General features: G+C 54.5%; 6 protein-coding genes across 6 annotated transcripts; 4 read left to right on the forward strand and 2 right to left on the reverse strand.

The window, feature by feature from the left end:
* Positions 1-110: 110 nt before the first annotated feature.
* C8A04DRAFT_28941 (ankyrin repeat-containing domain protein) lies at positions 111-3,638 on the forward strand (the record flags this gene model as incomplete). The annotated part of the gene is made up of 3 exons (XM_062780835.1): positions 111-190; positions 359-2,558; positions 3,495-3,638. The coding sequence occupies 3 exons, from the start codon at positions 111-113 to the stop codon at positions 3,636-3,638; spliced, it is 2,424 nt and encodes an 807-aa protein (XP_062636675.1).
* A 505-nt stretch (positions 3,639-4,143) lies between these two features.
* C8A04DRAFT_12467 (enoyl-CoA hydratase) lies at positions 4,144-5,341 on the reverse strand (the record flags this gene model as incomplete). The annotated part of the gene is made up of 6 exons (XM_062777351.1): positions 4,144-4,277; positions 4,340-4,517; positions 4,594-4,710; positions 4,793-4,822; positions 4,894-5,024; positions 5,137-5,341. The coding sequence occupies 6 exons, from the start codon at positions 5,339-5,341 to the stop codon at positions 4,144-4,146; spliced, it is 795 nt and encodes a 264-aa protein (XP_062636676.1).
* A 1,831-nt stretch (positions 5,342-7,172) lies between these two features.
* Positions 7,173-10,682, forward strand: C8A04DRAFT_37504 (uncharacterized protein; the record flags this gene model as incomplete). Its single annotated transcript, XM_062783895.1, has 7 exons — positions 7,173-7,824; positions 7,906-8,040; positions 8,117-8,199; positions 8,266-8,369; positions 8,422-8,706; positions 8,790-8,880; positions 8,955-10,682. The coding sequence occupies 7 exons, from the start codon at positions 7,173-7,175 to the stop codon at positions 10,680-10,682; spliced, it is 3,078 nt and encodes a 1,025-aa protein (XP_062636677.1).
* Positions 10,683-11,513: 831 nt separating this feature from the next.
* On the forward strand, positions 11,514-12,728 carry C8A04DRAFT_28944 (uncharacterized protein; the record flags this gene model as incomplete). Its single annotated transcript, XM_062780836.1, has 2 exons — positions 11,514-12,190; positions 12,266-12,728. 2 exons carry the CDS (start codon positions 11,514-11,516, stop codon positions 12,726-12,728), a joined length of 1,140 nt encoding a protein of 379 aa, XP_062636678.1.
* A 2,181-nt stretch (positions 12,729-14,909) lies between these two features.
* Positions 14,910-18,580, forward strand: C8A04DRAFT_28945 (uncharacterized protein; the record flags this gene model as incomplete). Its single annotated transcript, XM_062780837.1, has 6 exons — positions 14,910-15,398; positions 15,495-16,596; positions 16,695-17,023; positions 17,336-17,502; positions 17,591-18,258; positions 18,279-18,580. 6 exons carry the CDS (start codon positions 14,910-14,912, stop codon positions 18,578-18,580), a joined length of 3,057 nt encoding a protein of 1,018 aa, XP_062636679.1.
* A 455-nt stretch (positions 18,581-19,035) lies between these two features.
* C8A04DRAFT_37505 (putative xylanase 7) lies at positions 19,036-20,412 on the reverse strand (the record flags this gene model as incomplete). Its single annotated transcript, XM_062783896.1, has 1 exon — positions 19,036-20,412. One exon carries the CDS (start codon positions 20,410-20,412, stop codon positions 19,036-19,038), a length of 1,377 nt encoding a protein of 458 aa, XP_062636680.1.
* Positions 20,413-20,728: the final 316 nt, after the last annotated feature.

Below are 20,728 nucleotides of genomic sequence, written 5' to 3' on the forward strand. Positions count from 1 at the left end.
ATCTTATTATGCGGTCGGCTCCCGGACCGGTCGGGTGGGTGACCCCCTGACTTATCAGTTTCAAAGTGTACGCCGCCCAAAACTGGATACATCACTATGACATGGCCAATATGTCAGACAAGAACCAGCTCGCCCTCGGAAAAGTCTTCGAGGATGAATCCGCAATCAAGTTCTGGCTCACCTTTGTTGCGTACCTCGCTCTCCCCCCATCGCACCGACCTAAAAATATAATAGAGGAGGAACCCTTCCAAGTTTCCAGTTCAGAGTGGCGAGACTTTCTGGAGATCAGGGACCTGGATGATCTGAGGACCCTCTTTTTACTCGCCCGTCGTCCATAGCCTCTAACTGTTGCTGGAAGGCTGCTTCTTGACGCAGCCGAAACCTCCCGACAAGAAATTCTTGGAGCGATGTCCACGGAAACATTGCCTGACGGCTCCGTTCTCAGGTCTTTGGCCGCCAGCCAGGGTGCCTTTCACGCCGAAATGAGGGAAAAGTTCGGCCTAGTAGAAGGAGAAGAATTCTTTATGATTCGTCTACCGGCCCTGGTTTTGGGCAACCCCACGGAGCGTGACAAGTTCGCTGCGGAACTCTCATCACCATCATCAGCCGTTTGGGAATTCTATCGCCAGTTCGCCGACGTCATGAGCGTTGCCCTCGAGTATGACGACAAAGCCATCATTGACAAGGCGTTAGAGCTTAGTGGCTGGGATGCCATAAGCGGCGGGGACGAGACCTTAACCACCGTGGGCCTCCACAGCTGGTCCACGCTGCATGCTGCAGCGGAACACGGTAGTCTGGAGGTTATCGAAAAAATCCTTGAGTCCATACACGAAGACGAGATCAGTAATCTTGCTCTGAGCCCTCGAAGCCCCGTGTTCATCGCTGCCTCGCACGGGTTCCACCTAGTCGTTAAGCAGCTCTTATCCGTTGGCATTCCTGTGGACGGCGTCGATGAATATTCTGGCAGGACCGCACTACATATTGCCAGTTCGCTTGGATGCCAGAGGACAGTGGATATACTATTGCGAGAAGGGGCAGACGTCACTTCCGTTCACAAATATGGCGACTTCCCGCTGCATCTTGCCATACGACATGGACACACCCACATTGCCGAACAACTCTTGGGCAGGTTCCCGGCTGTGCCGCAACGAACTCCATCTTTGAGTCATGAGGGCTCTGTTGCAAGTCCGGCGGATGATGATGATGTTGACAATTTTGACACCATTTACAACATGGACAGCATGGACAACATGAGCATGGACGACAACATGGGCATGGGTGACGACAAGATACCCAACATGGACATAGTGTACCAAGTGGTCCATAATTACGGTAACACAAAGGGCGTGTCAATCCTAATGGAGGCCGCTACCGGCAATCTGCCTGAACTCTGCTCCATGGCGCTTAGTCGGGGCGTGTACCCCAATTTCACCGACGCCAACGGCAGGATCGCCCTTCATCGTGCTGCCAAGGTCGGATCCGTTGCCATGGTCAAAGACCTGTTGTCAAAGAACTCCATAAGAAGTCCGGGGACACGGATTGACAAGTGTATCCCCATCCACTACGCGTGTTATCGCGGGTTTACAGAGGTGGTGGGCCTGCTCGCCGGCGTTTCGGATCTCTCTGCAAAGGACATAAGGGGCCACACGCCACTCGCTGCGGCTGCTGCCGCGGGCCATTTGGACGTCGTGCGACTGCTGTATGGACACTACAACGACGATTTTGACACGGTTCGAGCACTGATTGCTGCGGCTAAGCAAGGCCAGCTCCATGTCATGGAGTACCTGCTCGATTCTGGTTGTCCGGTAGACGGAGCAGGCAAGGACGGATCTCGCGGACTTCCCGGAAACCGCCTCATTCCCCTTCTCAACCTAGACCCGAGCAAGAACTCGCGGGCGATGCAGCTCCTGCTTGCGCGAGGTGCTGACCCGGATCTGGTAGAAGAAACGTGTAAGACGGCACTTCGCACGGCAGCGTCGACTGGAGCCTACGAGGCCGTCAAATTACTCCTCGATCGTGGAGCGAAGCCTGATGTCGAAACGTGCGAAACGCCTCTCTGTGAAGCCATCGACCTGGGTCGCCCGAATATCGTGCGTCTTCTATTACGTCGGAACGCCAGGATGAGACGCCCGATTTGGCGTGATCCATATCGGACCTTGCTCGACTTTGCCATGGGCGAGTCGACTCGTGATGTAGTCGCCGTCCTCCTCGACTTCTATGCAAAGGGCAAGCATGAAGACAGATTAACTCCTAGTAAGGCCTTGAAGGACGCCATGAAAATATCTCGCATGGACTTCGTCGAGCTCATCTTCAACCACTGGCTTTTCGTACCAGAGGCGACAACGGAAGCTTCCAAGGCCGAGGCCATTCAAGCATTGGTTACGTATGAAAACGTGGGACCCCTGCGGCTTCTTGTTCAACATCCAGCCATGAAGAAGGCCATCAACACAGATGCCTTGGGCGAGTCCAAACTCGGTACTCCGCTGCACGCAGCCATGCTTGCGGGCCAACAGCATGCCGTAGATATCCTCATGGAAGCCGGCGCAGACCCAAACATTGTATGCGGCAAATTCGGTACCATTTTGTGCGCGGCATGCGCGTCGGGGAGCACTGATATGATGAAGAAAGCTCTTGAACTTGCGTCACCCGAAAGTTTCGAAACCGCAGAGGAAAATGCCACACCATTCTAATGGGTCATGCGTGGATGTTTCAAAAGTTTGGCCTCCGAGGCAATCATTACCTCTTTGAAACTTTTATAGGCGGGCCGAACGCGGGCGATAGACAGGTCAGTGATGTACAGCTGTCCCTCATCCCTGCATGATGCCATGGACTCCAGAATACCTCTGGAAGCCATCGACTGGCTGCTTGAGAGGTCGCCTGACCGAGTATTGACCAGGATCCACTTTACCAGCTACACTGGTCGGGTACCCCTTAGCACCGCTGTCCTTCGATCAAGAGACTGGGAGTTCATTGAAGCAATCCAGGAAAGAACCAGGCAGGAGATGATGGGGCGGTCCGAGCCCCCCACCAGCACCTGGCCACGCGGGATCTTCACTTTACCGGACGTACAGGGCCTCAACCTGCTACACTACGCAGTATTATTGCACTCCACGGCCACATGTGTTCGCCTCCTGGATCGCCTCAGGGAGGCAGAAGTTCGGATGGACATCTCTGCATTGGGCCTGCCGTGGTAAAAACGACGGAATTGTTCAGCTGCTGGTGGATAGCGGCGCCAAGACGACGGCGAGGTCTCATAATCGATGGACGCCCCGCCATGTTGTGTTACTCTGCGGGCGTGAGCTCTAGAGTTGCTTCTCCCAGTTTCCTGATACTGGCGATGATGATCGCGTTCTTCCGGGAAAAACAACTTTTCGAGATCACACATTTTGCGAGTCGTGTTTGATGGTACGTTTCATTCATGCCAAAGTTCCTTCCCATCCTTTGCTCTAGTTAGTCGAGTGCATAGAGCAAAAATGACTAACAAAAGCATCCAGCACCTCGATTGGAAGTACTACCATTGCCAAAGCGGCCCCATCGATTTCGATCTCTGTTTCAAGTGCTATCAACATGAGCACGACATTTACTTCAGCAACTACGAGTACGAGGAGCGTCAAGCTCGTGACTTTCGGGTTTATTAAGGTCCTCGCTTGGGGGGCGATGGATCAAGGGTAACAAGGGGAACCCTGAGCAGAGGACAAGTCGAAGGCTTAGATGTGACCAACGATGCCGCTCAGGGGCAGGGCTGGTCAGCTTTATGCACGGGTGACAGCCTCTGAGGCTGAGCCCAAATGCTGCATTATCTCTGATTAGTGTTTGATGGACAGCCATCAAATAAGTCTCCCTGACGTCCCAAATCACCCTTGCCGCCCGATACATGGCGCCCCATAATGTGATTTTCTCTGATGAGAAGAAAACCACTTTAATCCCTTTACACAGTACTGCGTCGGCACCCAGGCGTCGGCAGTCAAGGCATTTTCGTGATATCAAGCGGGCACTGCAGATATTCCATTGATAGTACTTCGGCAAATTATTTTTCCGCTCCGTCTTGCTAGTTTAGCTCAGGGGTTAATTATGGCAAGCTCGCAGCGCTACCCCTGTTTGTGACCTTCCTAATTTGAGAGTTCCGAACGCTTTAACTTCCTGTCAGGCTCCGCTGCTATCCCAGTCCGGTGAACGCTTCTCGAGGAAAGCCGAAACGCCCTCCCTCTTATGAGCTGTCCCGAAGGCGGAGTAGTAAAGACTCCGCTCAAACTCGTCATCCCGGCCCAACTTGTCGCCTGAGAATGGAGCCGGGTGGTGAGTATTTGATCTGAACGCTCTCGTGAAATAGCTGACTTACTGCGACATACAGCCTCCTTGGCGAGTTGCACGGCGGAAGAGCTGAGACTGGCCAGCTGTTGGGCGGCCTTGATGGCCCTGTCGAGCACCGACCCAGGGGGGGAGAGTTCGGTGACCAAACCGTTGCTCAGCGCTTCCTGTCCGGTTATCGTTGCTCCGAAAAGTATCATTTTCATCGCCTATTGGGACGAGTCAGTGGACGATTGAGATGGAAACCCCGGTAGTATTTCTTGCTTCCTGTTTCCTCTGACTTACCTGATACTTGCCCACAGCATTCGTCAGTCTTTGGGTGCCTCCAGCTCCCGGGATAAGTCCAATCCTCACTTCCGGTAGGCCAAACTTGGTAATCTCGGACGCGAATATTAGGTCACACTGAGTTTTAGTGACCGTTAGAATCGAGGTTCACCATTGCCGCAATCGCAAGCGTTCTATTAGCGCGCTAGGTGCTTCTCACCATAAGCGCGACTTCGAATCCCCCGCCAAGCTGCACATCAATGCTACCGAGTCAGCCAAGAACGCGTGCCTCGCTTGCTCGAGTGGCCTGTTTCGCCTTACCGCCATCCCCTCAACGGCTGCGATGACCGGCTTCCGGACGGCCGCCATTCCGTTGCAGAGATCTTCCAGATACCTGCATCCTCTTGCACTTTCGAAGTCGAGGCGTGAAATCTCGTTGATATCGGCACCGGCTGGAACGTGCGTGGGCACACCGAGCCCATCATTGTCAACTACCTGCACCTTGGCGAGCTTGGCTAGGTAGGTAGGCGGATCACGCCGGGGCGTCCCCAACCTTGAACCTACCAGAAAAGAAGTGTGGCCCGCCAGTCAGAATGACGGCTTTAATGGCGTGATCTGCCGACACTGTGGCCAGTTCGCTGAGAAACTCATCGATGAGGGACTGAGAAAGCGCGTTACGCTTCTCAGGTCGGTTGAAGGCAAGGACGGCGACCCCGGGATGGGGTGTGCTTCGCTGCACAAGGGTCGACCTAGGGGGCTGCTCTGACATTGTCGTACTCTGGTCGTAGCGAGCAAGGTGGCTTTTTTCCCGCGCCGTGGTCGAGCTGGCGCTTCGCTCCTCGTGTTTGGCGCATGGATTTCTGCGAGAACTGGGTCGGGGACGGACGGAGGGGGAGCAGGAGATGCGTAAGGGATTATAAATCTTTGAAAACAAGGACGGATAGGGCTCCTTCACTTCAGGGGTCAGCAATGTGCGGAATGTTCCATCAATGGCGTGCCATTCTATTCTCCGACGCAACATCGATGAACCGTGCACCAGTCGCCAAGAACAGGACCTTAGGATTGCTGGGCGGTTGATCTGGTTTCGATGTAACGGTAGCTGCAAGCACTCGCCCCGATCTCTGCTAATCACTCGATTAGGTCCAACGGCCGAAAGCGGAAACGACTTCGCTTGCCATAGCTCCCTACCACTTGTATCTTCCTCTAGGCCCAAGAGACAGCTGGATTGGGGCCAAGTCGGGCGACTGTGATGTCAAGAGACCCGGATTCCTCCGTTGAAACAAGCGACCCGTCGGTCCGACTGGACCGACTCGGAGTGTTGACTGCTTTCGGGTCGACGGAGGCAGGTTGCCTTTTGGCCGCTTGGAGCCCCATCTCGCTACGTGCACTACGTTGTCCTCGTCCATACAGACAGATAGATTTCCAAGTACACTAGCCGCCGTTTGTGGAAGGATCGCATTCATGATGCAGCTGTTCCGCGGAGGTCGCCAGAGCTGGACCGGCCGACCGAGTCCTGGACAGGTCCTTCTTTCTTTTCCCGTCGCTGTCATGTTCTTCGGTCGAAAAGGTCAAAAACGCCGCATCTTATGTATTTGGGGAGCAGTTCGCGTTACTAGCGGTAGCGATCATTACTAGTAATAAACCAGAACTCAAGACATCCTAGGACTTTGCATGTGCAAGGTTACATATACGTGGCACTACAGGCCCTTTTGTATACAAGGCTGCGTATCCTAATGGGCGAAATGTATGAACTGCTGACAGTAATGTGGGCTGTGAGCCCTGCACCGGCCTTGTGAGCGGGGACTTAGTTCAGGTATGGATTTAATATCATACGCCCACCTTCTCCATTCCAGTCCCACTCCGATGTGGAAACACGTCGCATGCATCTGCATGGAGCATGTGGAGGAGATCGCCGGTGGAAACCCCCTTTTTAATCCACCTTCTGCCGTGTCCAGATCTGTAGCGCTATAGCTTGTGGGGGCTAAACTATTTGCAGCCCCATCCTGTCGATTTGAAGTTGGCCAGAAACAGATATGCTAAACAAGGAGGAGGCTAACCTGAGATAATTCCAAACCACTGCGGTTTTGATCTGCTACGTAGCCGTAACCGAGGGTGTCACTAGAATCCGTGCGTGTTACATGTACCGAAAAGTTGGCTTTGAGAGATGCTCCCCCTCGTAGTAGTACCAACCATTTCCGTCGTTTCCCCGATGCACACTGGGCAGCGCTGTCTGGGCGGCGGCCGGGCCGGCGCCTAGAGAGGCCGCTGGGGCTACCGGCTTCTCCTTTGGGGATTCGGGGGGGAGGACATGATCAAAGAGATTGAACGTGTCTCTTATTGGACGACGGCGGCAAAGCTGGCCTATATATTTGATTTCTCCTCCCGTCCGACAAGTAAGCACAACATCGATCAGCCCTAGCCAGAGGCTTATTTCCAAGTATTTGGAATATTCTGCCTTGAAACCGGCCTATTCGTTGACAGAGCGTTTCATCGTGGCTGTAACCTCATACACTATACTCAATATTAAGCTGTTCGCTGCAACCCCTTATTTGTCATTCAAACCAGAGGTACCTCCGGGTATGCACCCAGCCGTCCACAGCATGAGCCCGCCGCACATCCACCACCCATTCGCCTCGGCGGAGACCAGAGCCAATGAAGCCAATGAACTATCTGGGCCGGACGGCCCGTTGTGCTTCAGCTTCGGGACGAGACTCGCCGCGCCATTCGGAACGGTGACAGAAGCCTTCTACCACCACGCAAGAAAGCACCCGGAGGCTATCGCCGCGAAGGATCTCTCCGCAGGGTCCGCAGGATCTGCGAGGGAGATCGACTACGCATCGCTCGCCCGCAGGAGCCGCCGCTTGGCCGCCCAGCTGCAAGAACTGGGGGTCCAACCGGGCGACCGCATCCCGCTAGTCGTCAAGCGGAGCATCGAGATGCTGGTCGGGCTTATGGCCATCCTTTCCTGTGGCGCCCAGTACGTGCCCCTCGATGCGGGGGTTGTGCCGGACTCGGCTCTCCGCTTTGTGCTGCAGCAGAGTCAGCGGACCCAAGGCCGGGGCCGGGGGCCGGTTGCGCTTTGTCTCACCTCGACTCAATACCGGCTTCTCAAGGTCAGCGAGGACTGCAAGACGGTTGTCATTCCTGCCCTGGACGACAGGGATACAGATGGTGAAGTGCTTGAGAAGGACGATGCCGACTTTCAAGACATGGCGACCCCTGACGGGGGTTGCTATGTTATCTACACGTCCGGTTCGTTTCCACTCAATGACCCCAATCACCTCCCAAGACGGTTAAACTACTACTAGGTAGGTGGTCTAATTGGACACTTAGGTACTACCGGAACTCCAAAAGGTGTCGACGTCATTCACCGGAATGTGACCAACATCGTCTGCCTTGCTCCTGGGCAGCTGGGCATCAAGCCTAAAATGCGCGTCGGACAGGTTTTGAACATTGGCTTCGACATGGGTTAGTACCTACCACCTTACTTGTCCACCAGCGGGCCACCACCACACGGGCAGCTAGCTAATGTCGTGGTAATTAGCGGCGTGGGAAATGCTGGGTGCCCTTTGCAATGGCGGCACGTTGGTCATAAGGGGCTCTGACTGGCTCACAACACTCCGTGAAGTATGTGTTACTGAAGCAGAAGCATTTGCTGTCGCGAGAACCGAACTTGCTAACGATGCCCTGTAGATCGATGTGTTGATCTGCACGCCGAGCATTCTATCACAATACAACCCAGTGTCCCTTCCAAACCTCAAAGTCGTGGCAACGGCTGGAGAACCAAGCAGCCAAAGGTCAGCAGAGCCCCCCGCCACAATATGGGTTGGACTAACTTGATTATCCTAGGCTGGCGGATCTTTGGGCGGCCCATGGTATTTACTACAACTGTTGTGGCCCGACCGAAACGACGATTGTGAACACTATGCATGAGCATATCCAGGGGGTTCCTCTGTCGGTCGGCGCCCCGACTCCGAACAACTCTGTTTATATTCTCGATGAGAATCTTGAGCCCGTTGCGCTTGGCGAAGTCGGCGTCATGTGGGCAGGTGGTTTGGGCGTGTCCAAGGGCTATGTCGGGATGCCGGAGAAGACAAGCGAGAGGTACCTGCCGGACAAGTTTACCAACGACGGGTGAGTAATTAATTATGGATGTGCTGCTGGATTTAACTTGGACGATAATGGGGAGTACTGATTACTGATAATACCTCAAGGAGCATGATGTACAATACCGGCGACCTGGGCCGATGGAATCCTAACGGAGCTATTGACATCCTCGGAAGAGCGGATGATCAGATCAAGATCAAGGTATGGATTCATATGCTGGTTTAGCACAGTTGTAGTAGATGTACCCAAGATTCGCTTTCGCTAACTTCACAAAGGGCTTCCGAGTTGAACTGGATGGTGTATCTGCCTCGCTTGGATCTGCCCCCGGAGTAAAACGCGCGGTTGCCCTACTAATAGGGCGAGAAATCCATGGCTTCGTTACCCCGAGGACCTGCGACCTTGACGCGTTGGTACAGCATATGGCCCAACAACAGCCGTACTACGCAGCGCCCACTCAGTTCCACCTCTTGGATGAACTCCCTCACACGGCGAACGGAAAGGTGGACAGGAAAGCCCTCCGAGAGCATGCGGCCGCCAAACAGCCCAGCCCATCCTCCTCAAATAACAACCTCGCCGAAACGAGGTCCGCGACGGGGCCAGAGTCGTCGTCTGGGTCTACCCACTCAAGCGAGAAGCACTCAAACGAAAAGCCCGACTTGTCTCGGCCTCTGCCGGACAAGACGTGGCCAAAGCCCATCCGCAACCTGGTGTACCGCGTGTTCATCGTTTACCGGTTCCTTTTCTCAGTAGTAGGCATCGCCAACGCGGCCGCGCTAATCACCGTGCTCGTCACCGACGCCCCCAAAGAGTGGCTCGCAACCATCACAGCCATCAACCTCGCCGTTGCCGTGCTCATCCGCCAGGACTTAGTCATCAACGCCCTGTACACCATCTGCTGCTCCGTGCCCAAGTCCTGGCCCCTACTCATCCGAGCTAGCTGCGCCAAGATCTACCACCTCGGCGGCGTGCACTCGGGCGCTGCCTTCTGCGCCGGCGCCTGGCTGCTCGCATCCAACCTAACCAACGCGGCTTGCTCGGTAATGATCTCTTGCTCCCCGGGCTCCCCCGGGGCACCGAAACAGCAGTCCACCGCCTCGACGGTCCTCTCCTGGATCCTCACGGCACTCTTCTGCGTCATGTTCACACTCGCATGGCCCCCCCTCCGCAAGCGCCGCCACAACCTCTTCGAGCGCACCCACCGCTTCGTCGGCTGGACCATGCTGGGTCTATTCTGGGCGCAGACGGTCGTGTTGGCCAACGACACCAAACCCGCGGGCACCACCCTCGGCGATGCCTGCCTGCGCTCGGCACCGCTGTGGTTACTGACCGCCGCGACATGCAGCATCGCCCTGCCCTGGCTGTTCCTCCGCAAGGTCCCCGTCGACGCCGAGGTGCTCTCGGACCACGCCGTGCGCCTGCACTTTGACTATACTGTCCCCGTCAACGGCTCCTTCACCCGCATCTCCACGCGGCCGCTTCTCGAGTGGCACTCGTTCGCGACAGTCCCAGCCCCCGAGGCCGTCGCCGGCCGGCCCGCGGGTTACTCGCTGGTGGTGTCTAACGGGGGCGACTGGACGGGGGCGTTGATCCGCAGTCCGCCAACGGCGTTGTGGGTGCGCGGCCTACCGGCATGCGGCGTGATGCGCATCGCGACGCTGTTCCGCCGGGTCGTCGTCGTGGCCACGGGATCGGGCATAGGCCCCTGCCTCGGCCACCTGCAGGCGCCGAGCTGCCCAACCCAGCTGATCTGGTCCACACCCAATCCGGAGAAGACGTTTGGCCAGGGTATGATTGATGCGATTAGGGCCAAGATCCCTGATGCTGTTATTCATGATACCCGCCGTCTGGGCAGGCCAGACCTGGTTGCGATGGCTTATAATTTGGCCACTTCGTTTGGTGCCGAGGCGGTTATTATTATTGCGAATGAGAAGATTACTAAGAAGGTGGTGTATGGTCTTGAGACGAGAGGAATGTATGCGTATGGCGCCATTTGGGACAGCTGAGCAGCCTGAGCTTGCTTTTACGCTCGGTACTGGGTGGAAACTTTTGCCCAAGGTATAAAGGGTTCCCTGTCAGCTCAATAGGGCCCGAAACTGGTGGCTATGAGAACGAGAACCGCGCCTCTTGAACAACAACCAAGGCTAGACGCTGTCGTAAAAATGTGAAACTGGGCATACCTTAGCAATCAACTTTCTTTTCCTGGTTCCAAAGGTGCTGAGAGCAATCACCACACTCCTGCCGCCAAGAACCCCGCGGAGTTGCCCAGGGACGCTGGCTCCTGGCTCAAAGACTTGCTTCTTCGCGGCTGAATGTCGCCGTAGTTGGACGCTCTTTGGCTCCCGCTTCAGCTGAAAAGTGTCCCCCAGATATCTCCCCAATACATGGGCCGGATAGGCGATAAGCTCCTTGTAGATCCCCTCGGTGGCGGTCGTACAGATATGTAATGTCACTTTGACAGTCGTGATGGTTGGTCGGTTCAGGTACCAACCCCTCTTTGACTTGATGCAGCTAGGCGGTGACAGCTCTCGTCCATTGGAGGGGGTTGCTCTCCGGGCTCGCAAATCTTGCACAATGAACTCCTCCCTACAGCATTCAGAGCCTTGTGGTCAAGTTTTTAGGGGTCTCCAGCCCGCCCACTTCAACGGCAAGGCTCTTCGTTCCAAGCAACTCCCTCATCCTCCATCAACAACACGGACAGCTTCATTCCATCTCTACAGCCGCTACTTGATAGCGAAGAACTCTTTGGCAGTTGACATTAGTGACTCAACCACAACACAAACCCCCTTCACTCCCAACCTTGAACAATCCTTGGCTAGGGTAATTAGGTGTGCATCATGACGCAGCCCTCCAACAGTACCCTCCCAACCACGGAAGATACCATGGACCCAACAACCGACTTTTTCGCCGAATACAATCTCGGCCAAGCTCTCGTGCCCGCGGACGATGGCATGTTCCAGACCGTGTGCAACAACCTCCGCGACCCCTTCACCAACCTTCCCGAGGCCCATCGCATCTACCTCACCGGCTACGACCGCGCCACCGACATCACCGCCGTCCGTGGCCGCCTCGTCCACGTGACCCACGGCACCCTCGTGCCCACCTCCAACTCCCCCACCAACCCCAGCCGCCCGGCCACCCTCATCGTTTTCGAGTGGCTGCTCATCCCCGGCCGTCTCGGCCGCCGGTTTAAGGAAGTCAACATCGACGTGACCTTCTCCGCTGAGGGCAAGCGGCAGGGGGCGTATACACTCCGGGATATTGAACGGTTCACCCCGTCTGTGGAGAAGGTGGCGCCGAGCGTGCCGTTGAAGACGAGGGTGAGGGCGCGGGGCGTGACAGAGGAGGTTTCTATTAAGGGAAAGTTGATGGTGGGATATCCGCCGATTGTGCAAGCGGGGCCGGAGGTGTCGAAGAGGACGAGGGTGGATATGACGAAGCTGGATTTCACGTTTGCGGCCGGGTATCCGACTTTTGTGAAGAAGAGCGGGGGCGAGCCGAATTCTGTGCATTGGTGAGTGGTTCTTTTTTTCTTTTTGGCTTACATTGTATTCATTAGTGTTTTTTCTTCTGCTGACGGTGTTGACAGGACCCTGCGGGAGAATGCCTCGGAGGAGAGCGGACTACCGAGCCTTGTACGCACTGCTGTATTGGTGAAAAGGAGAGAGCGCGACAACCTGGGCCAGTTCAAGGCAGATATCACTGCCAATATCAAGGCTTCGCGAGTAGGTGATCGAGTTAAGTCCTTCCGGAAACTGGTAGGTTTGGCCCCCAAGGACGACCCGCTGTTTTTCGATCCGAGGGTCTCTGCAAAGTCGGAAAACGGCGCGGCTGTGTTGGATGGGAGCCAGGATGTGACAGGCAAGACAAGTCCAGTGAAGGACAAGCGCCATCTGGCCGCCAAGAACCTTGACGACTTCCTTGTGTTTCACGAAGACCTCCAGGAACAACCCGCCGGAGATCAAAGTGTGGCTCAGGCTGGGATTGAAGCTGCTGATTCATGGGGTCAAGCCACGGGTCTTTCTGACAGTGGGGTGCAGATTAGCATTTAAGGTCTAGTGGTGGAAAAGAGGAAGCCATCCATGAAAATCCACATGAACAGAGTCATTATAAAGGAAGGATAACGGTGAGCCAAGTCTGATTTATCGTTTCGTGGCTGTCGAAATGGGCGAAGAAGCTGGCTAGCCTTGTAATTATATTTAGAGGAAAACATCAGGTGAGAAAAGGTACGATGCGTTGCAACAAAACTTCATCGCCACTACTAAGTCCCGGAACCAAAATGTCCCTCTGGCGTTGTGCAGTCTCAACTGTTGGGATGTCCATTCCTTAAGTATTACCCGAACGGGCAGCGCTGCCGACAACGCAGGTTTTCTATTGGACCAACGGGGCAGACCCCAACTTGCCAACCCCCACTTCCCATGTTCGCTCCCCATCGTGCCCATGTAAAGCTTGCCCCGGGAATACGAAAATGTTCCATTTGAAGGTGACCCCCCCTTTTGTTCTCGTTTCTTATTCTTGCTCCCCACACTGTGTAGGTTTTCCTCTTTGTATGTTGCAGAAAAGGGGATGGCCAAGAGGGAAAGCGGGTAAGGTTGTATGTAGTGTGGGTGGGGTTGTGCTGTACTTGTCACGCTTGTAACAGTGTGGTTCATATACGCAACTCCTGGTTCGACTGGACAGTTCGAACCACCCTCCTGTTTTGGGGTGCTACGTAGTGGTCAGTTGCGCCCACTCCCGTGACAGTCCTCTCGTGTCTGTCCAGGTTAACAGACATGTTTTCTGAGGGTTAGGGTTGTTGCACCACAAGTACTTGCTGTTTTTTAATGAACATCGATAAGATAATATTATCGAGATTATTTCATTGATTCGGACCTTGATTGCACTTGGTGGTATGGGAACGGTGGGTACAGCTGCGTAATTGTTTAATTGAAGGAAAATCGAAAAAAACAAAACCCACAAAAAAGCTCACCGTCCTGACCTCTCCCCACCCGTCGATGGAGGACATAGTAGCCGGCTACGAAAAACCCCCGTCGAAGTTTTTACAGTGGGAATCAAACCTAAGCCTCGTCAGACGTAAGGAGTGGTTGTCAGCACCTCGCCAAATACACCATCCAGCGTCCTGGAAGTGGTGATTCGTTGTGGTATGACGGAAGGCACTTGCGCGAGGGGGGGTTATAAAGGGCCGGCGACTGGGAGGGCAGGTAGGCGGGCAGGAATTAATTAGTGGGGCAGGGAATAATGAGACAGGATAGATGTCGTCGAGGGCTTGAGGCATGCTGTTTGGGGGCACCGGATCAATGAAGAAGAATCTCACTAACTACTGTTGATCTATCCTCTTAATTATCGGTTGTGTTCAGTTTGATGTCGCAAGATGCGATCCTCGTCCCGCTCAACACGGCCCAACAGGGACACCAGTTCCTCGGTGCGACACTTCATCTCGTTGGAGTCGTCGTCCTTGGTGGCGCGGCTGATTACCTACTTTTGTTTCTCCTCATTCAGCTTGGCAGGTACATTGGAGCGATGCTACCCAGATAGGTGAGCTGTACTAAATATATATTTTACGTTTCGTGTCAGTGAGGTTAAATATGGACAAACTGGCTGACAGGAGAATGGATGTCTTTGTCTTTAGGGAATCGCTTAGCGCTTTCTGCTTAGCAACCTTAAGACAACTGTCCGCCGCTACAGCGCAAGAAGACTTTTCTATACCATGATAGCTTTTCTTCAGACCGACCAAACAGTTCGACAGGGCGACGTCCCAGCCTTTTCATTTGGGGCTTCCCCGACATGATGCATTTTCAAGATGGTTGTCATCCGACGGTGGCACAACATGAGTCTCAAATACCTACCTACCCTGCCAAGTCTGCCCACACTTGCATCTCCTCAAACACTGGGCCCGTTGCGGCCCGAAACGGCCTGAACGATGTGCATCAGACCAATCGGCTGAGGGTACCCAAGACATGATCCGTCCAATTGCCCTGCAGATATGCAGCTAGGAGCGTCGGGCACCTACTGTCAGCCGCGGGATAATGCTCAGGTGCGGCCGGTCTCAAGCAGCCCGTCATGTGTGACTATCCCTGGGCGGGAAAGGGCTGGACGCTGGATGAGATACCTGCCCCAGACTCTTTGCTTCTCGACTCTTTAAGGACTGAAGATTCACAAAGAACACCACGTTTTCGAGAGATCGTGTACCAGTAGTTACCGGCTAGCTCACTGTCTTGGACTCCTAAGCCACAATGTTGGACGCCGAAACAGAGCCTGGTCTCTGGCCCATGGCGTTGCTACCACGAACAAACTCTTTCGACTTCGAAACTGAGCCTCTAACCTCACCCACAAGAGCGTATAATTACGGGGATGATGCCGATGTCCATTATGATACAATCTCCGACACGCCGGCTTACACTTACGCCACTGTGGCCGAGGACGAGGATGGGCCGGAACACGTCGAATATCGCGAGCCTGTAATGATCAGTCCCCCACCAGATCAGAAAGCGGAGATCGATAGACTGCGGGCGGATTTGATCGACAGAGTCTCTGATAATGAGGAGCAGCTTCCCTGGAAAGGCCCCGAATGGCAAGAGGAACATTGCAAACGAGGAAGCAGGGCCTTTGCCGCCTACCAACAAGCGATGGCTAATCTTCTCGAGATCGAGAGGAATTTCTTCTTGGGGTCAACAACCCATGAGCCAGATAAATCGGCTCGGAGCATGAACTTCTTTCAGCACGTTCTGCATCGCTTGAGCCATTTCTGCCCTCTTAACGCACGGCTTCAAAAAGCCAAGTTTGTCCTTTGGCTCATTGCGGAGCTCGACGAGTCCTAGCTGGAGCCCCAATACGGCCCGAAGCAGCTCCTCCACGCCGCAGTCGATGGCGATTTGGAGATGAGAAAAACAGGGGTAACAGATGATGGGACCTCCTCTCTCACGGCCTACGTATGCAGCCTGATGTCGGAGCAGCTCGCAGCTAGAAAGATCGCAGAATGCAATGATGACAACGAGAACATCTTGCACCTGGCCATCCGACATGACCTAGCGGGTGTCGAAGATCTCATCCGACGAGCTGACAAACGTGCCCTCGGCCAGCAACGCAAATTAAGGACGCACGCAGGAGGAGGCGATCCGAGTATAGGTGATGGTAACATGCCTCTCCACGATGCCCTCAACTTCCAGAAACTGTTCCTCCTTCCAGGGCCGGTTTGTAAAGGGACCTTGACCGTACCTTCTCTCTCCACGAGCAGGAGTGATGGTCCGCTGGCCAACAACGTGAAAGGGCCAAATTCGACTCATGCAAGACAACCCGGGGTCATGCTCGCCTCATCAGGTTCCACCTCTACGTCCCATGTCATGAATCAAAGAAAAGCACGCGAGCACCCAGTCCCCTACACAAGTCTTGGACCCCGCAGCATGTTGTCAGGGCCGGCTACGGTGCAGCGGGGCAGGGTTTTGGCATTCACGGGCTGCCGAACCTGCCTCTCCGCGGCGCAGAAGCGCGATGCCACACTGGAAAAACGACAAATTGTCATCAAGTTTCTCCTTGACGGTGACAAAGACGTCTTATCCAAACACAATACATCTGGCCTCTCGCCCTACCTGAGCTTCTTTGCGGAGTGGAAACGGTTCAACGATGCCAATCTATTAAAGGAAGAAGAGAAGAAGGAGAGGCAGGAACCCGCATTAGAGCGTGCAGAACCTGGTCCGGAAACCCACAGAGATGACATCCCCGAGCCCACTGACTCCGGAGGTCGCCAAGTGAAGATTTCTAAAAACAGAGCCCATTTGGAAAATGAACTTGAGCCTTCAGATATCGGGGCGCACAAAGTTCTCTCGTATCTCAAGGAGCTGTCCTTCACCCTTGGTGACCAACAGCGAGCACTGGCTTGTCTTTTTCGTGACCAAAACGCCAAGGGTTCTTCTCCAATCCCTGGTATGTCAGCCTTTTTTAAGGGGTGAATCATCATACAAAGTGACGGACTTGAGACAGTTGTTTTCGCTCAGTATCAACCTGACTCGGCATATATCAAGGGGAACAGGGCCGTCGGCGAACCCTCACTCTCGACGGGGCACAACGCGTGACATGCACTACTTCCGAAGATTTCGATTTCCTTCTATTTGAGCCACTGATGGCATCTGTCGTACTAAGCCTTGACTATACTGCCGATCAGCTCGAAGCTCTTCCCACCGACGAAGAAGAAAGACGTGAGATCTGGGGAGGTAACGAAGAAGGACTCAAGATGGTGTTTTCGTGGCTCAAGCGCAAAGCAGTGAAGAGCATCGTTAGCCTCACTGTCAAGGAAAATCCACGCCACTATTGCTCTGACCATACCGTCAAGGAATGCCTTGAGGGCCTTGAGGTGAGGTATCTGGACTGGAATCGTCCCAATCTCTGTGCCAACTCAGACTACCTCCCACATGACCTCGTTGAAGTCTCTCTCCGCTGGACCGGACTAGACTCGGTTCTGTGGAGCTGGTCCGACACCCAAGGACTTCTTACGTTGAGAAAGTTACAGCCCCTTTCCTCACTCAACCCGCAGCTCACATGCTCTAACGAAGCCCCCGTGTTTTTCAGCTCCAAAAGCTCCAATTGTGCGTTGAAGTTGTAACTACGTAGGACAACCCCTGCTTTTCGTGATGCCGTGTCTGATCTGACCACAGATCAACTATAGAGCAGCGAGCCCGTGGATCAGCTGAAGGCGAAGGTTCAGGCCTTCAAAGAGAGACTAAAGACACGTAGCGAATCCCTCAAACGACAAATCGAGGTGGTTGAAAAACTCGACGATCGACGGACGAAGGGCCGCCAAGACGAGGGTGACGTAGCCTCCCAGGAGAGCCAGTAAGTTGCAACCAAATCAGTCTCGATGTTCTCCGTGATGGAGCGTGTCCAGTATTCCGTGTAGCTGACGTACAATTTGTTCTTTTAGATTGAACCCTTGGCTCCAAATTACGGAGAGGTTCTCAACCAGATTTTACACCAAGTTTAGGAACGTTCTCCCTCGCGGGATCGCAAGGGTCGCCCTTTTGGACGATGGTGTTGACCCGGCATACGACAGAAACAGAAGCCTCGGCCTAAACCTCCATCACACAGGTTGGCCAACAGAGGATCAGAGCGCTGAGAATTTTTACTCTTCGACCAACCAACATGGCAGCAAAATGGCGCTGCTCATCCGCAAGGTTTGCCCGTTCGTCACGATACACATTGCCAAGCCGGACGCCCAACTACCGGGAAGCAAGGTCCGGCACCGCACGTTCAGCCTCGAGCATGCCATCAAGGCTATCCACTGGGCTAGATCACAAAAGGTGGATATCATCTGCATGAGCTGGAACCTCCGCGAAGTTAGTGGCAAGTACGGCAACCTCCCGGGCATCCGAAATTTGGAGGCCGCCCTCACCGCAGCAGCCAACGACAACATCGTGATGTTTGGAGCGGCCTGCGATGAGAAGCGGAGCGCGTCCTCCGACAAGTGGTTTCCCTGCGACCACCCTTCCGTGTTCAGCATCGGAGCTACTGACCGCGACTTTGACCCCAAGAAATACGTCGACATGAACAAGAAAGTGGACTTCCTCTTCCCCGGCGAGGATATTCTTGAGGGTCCGAGGGGCAGGACGCAGATGTCGGCAACTCCGGTGCTACGGCCCTGGCGTCGGGACTCGCTGCTCTCACGCTGGCCTGCGTCTCGACCGGGTGTCCGGATCGCCTCGTGCCGCGGGAGAATCGGTACATGTGGATGGCCAACACCATGAAGAAGATCTTCCAGAGCTATGTCAATCAGAGGAAGGTTCGCGTGGAGGAGGTGCTTAAGTTTGAGGACAATGACCCCGCTTACCTGACCACGCTCAGGGAAAAGATTGTGGCGGACAACAGAGGTTTGCTGAACTTGGTTCCAGTTGGGGCTATAAATGCCCGGTTTTAAGTACCTACGGTAAGGGACGTTAAGGATTGAGGTAAGTCATTTTCAGTGATAGGTGTCGATCTAATTAAGTGTATTTAGTCAGTAGTTACAATTTTGGATATTGATTTCTTGGATTTTTCAACTACACAACCTTCAAAACCAGCAACCCTTACCACTAACTAATTAGTTGATGCACTTAATTACTACATATTAGCAAGCCCACACCGCAGCGCTTTAAACATCAATATGCACGAGCGTCCTGCCACTAAAGGAGTGTCGAATAATGTTACCGTACACATTTATTAATTACCATCTCACAGCGTACCGCGTCCGAGTAATCTTTTCAGCTTCATTTCTATTATCGGGTCTTCCATCCTGTATTTACATTCCAAAGCAACCGTCAGGTTAATCGTGTAATATTAACTACAGCCTGGACACCCGAACCCCAAACTCTCGTGCCTTGTCTCTCACAGTCCTCACGCAGCCGTGAACTGCCACCAGTTAACATTGAACAGCTCACTGGTGCCGCTCCCCGTGTAAACAAAGTAAAGATCATGCGTCCCCGTGGCCCCGGTAACCGAGCATTTCACATCAGTCCAAGTCTGCCACCCTCCCGTGCCAGCAACGTCGGCGGTCCCAATAAGCGTGCCCGTCTTGCTATCCAAACGCAGCTCAATATGCCCACCCTGGTTCGCCGACGCCACGCGCGCTGTGAAAGACGCCGCGCCCCCGCTACCGAAGTCCACCCCCTTCACTTTCACATAGTCGCCGTTATGGATGTAAGCCAAGTTCAGCCCGCCCTCACTACACACCTCCGTCTCAACCCCAGACTCCCACGCAATCGTCTCAGCCTCCTGCTTCGCGTAGGGATCGAGCGTGCCTACTTGCGGCGGGCCCTCGGTCGACATGTGCAATTCCGGGATCGTGCCGTCATCGCCGTACTCGAACAACTCCACGGCCACAGACCTGGCGTACCCGCCACCGCCGGGCAACGCGCCGTTGTGGTAGAAGAAATACGACGAATTTTTGTAGTCGATGATACCCGGGTGGTTGGTGAAGCTGCTTCCTTCAGTCGGCATGATCACCCCGCGGTACTTCCACGGTCCCGTCGGGCCGGAGCTCGTTGAGTAACCGATGTGCTCCGAGCAGCAGCTCGCCGCGAAGACCATGTAGTACAGCCCGTTGCGTTTGTAGAACCATGGCCCTTCCTCGAAGGTGGTCGGCCGGTTTGCGTCGCCTGAGCGGCTGCCGAAGCCGTCCGTGGTGAGTTGGACGTTGACGATGCTGCCGCTATACGAGATCATGTCCTCGTTCAGCTTTACGTAGCTCAAGCCCGGGTTGCCCCAGTACAGGTACGCCTGGCCGTCGTCGTCGATGAAGACGGTCGGGTCGATCTCGTTGTTCTCGGCCAGCGGGCCGCCGATGGCGTCCTTGAAGGGCCCCGTCGGGCTGTCGCCCACGGCCACACCGATGGCCATCCCGCCGTTGCGGCGGTGGACAGGGACGTACCAGTAGAACTTGTCGTTACGGTTGATGAGTTGGCCCGCCCAGGCTTGGTTGTCGGCCCAGCTGAAGGTCTCCAGGCTCAGGGGCGAGCCGTGGTGCTGCCAGTTGGCCATGTCGGTTGTTGAGAAGATCTGCCAGTTGCGCATGTCGAAGTAGGTTGCCCCGTCTTCGTCGTGGCCCGTGTAGAGGTAGAGGCGGTCATCGTAGACGAAAGGGGCTGGGTCTGCCGTGTAGATGGTTTGGACAATGGGGTTGTCGGCCTTCACTACGCTCCCCAACAAAAGCGGAAGCGCCAGCGATGCTGCGGTAGCGCCCCGAAGGACACCCTTCGCGTTCATGCCTCTCATGTTGTTTGCCCAGTGCTCTCCGGTCAAATGGCAGGCTAAGTTTCCTCTGCGTTGCACATAACGCTGTATCCCGAATTACCGGAGGCCAAGCTGTCGTTCTTATATCCCATGATAATGTCGTGGTTTAACCCCGGACCCTGTCAATTGTTTGGCTCTGATGTTCCTAAAAGAGTAATTAACGGAGGGAGTTATGCGAGCTCCTCCACAGCGCACACAACTCAACTTAACATCTCGGCCTAATAATGGGAACATGATTGACGGGAATTCTCTAAGTTGTTTACTTTGAGGAGACATCAATTGCCTCGGCCGCTAAGAA

This window comes from Dichotomopilus funicola, assembly GCF_033296635.1.
Source record: "Dichotomopilus funicola strain CBS 141.50 unplaced genomic scaffold C8A04scaffold_34, whole genome shotgun sequence".
Lineage (NCBI taxonomy): Eukaryota > Fungi > Ascomycota > Sordariomycetes > Sordariales > Chaetomiaceae > Dichotomopilus > Dichotomopilus funicola.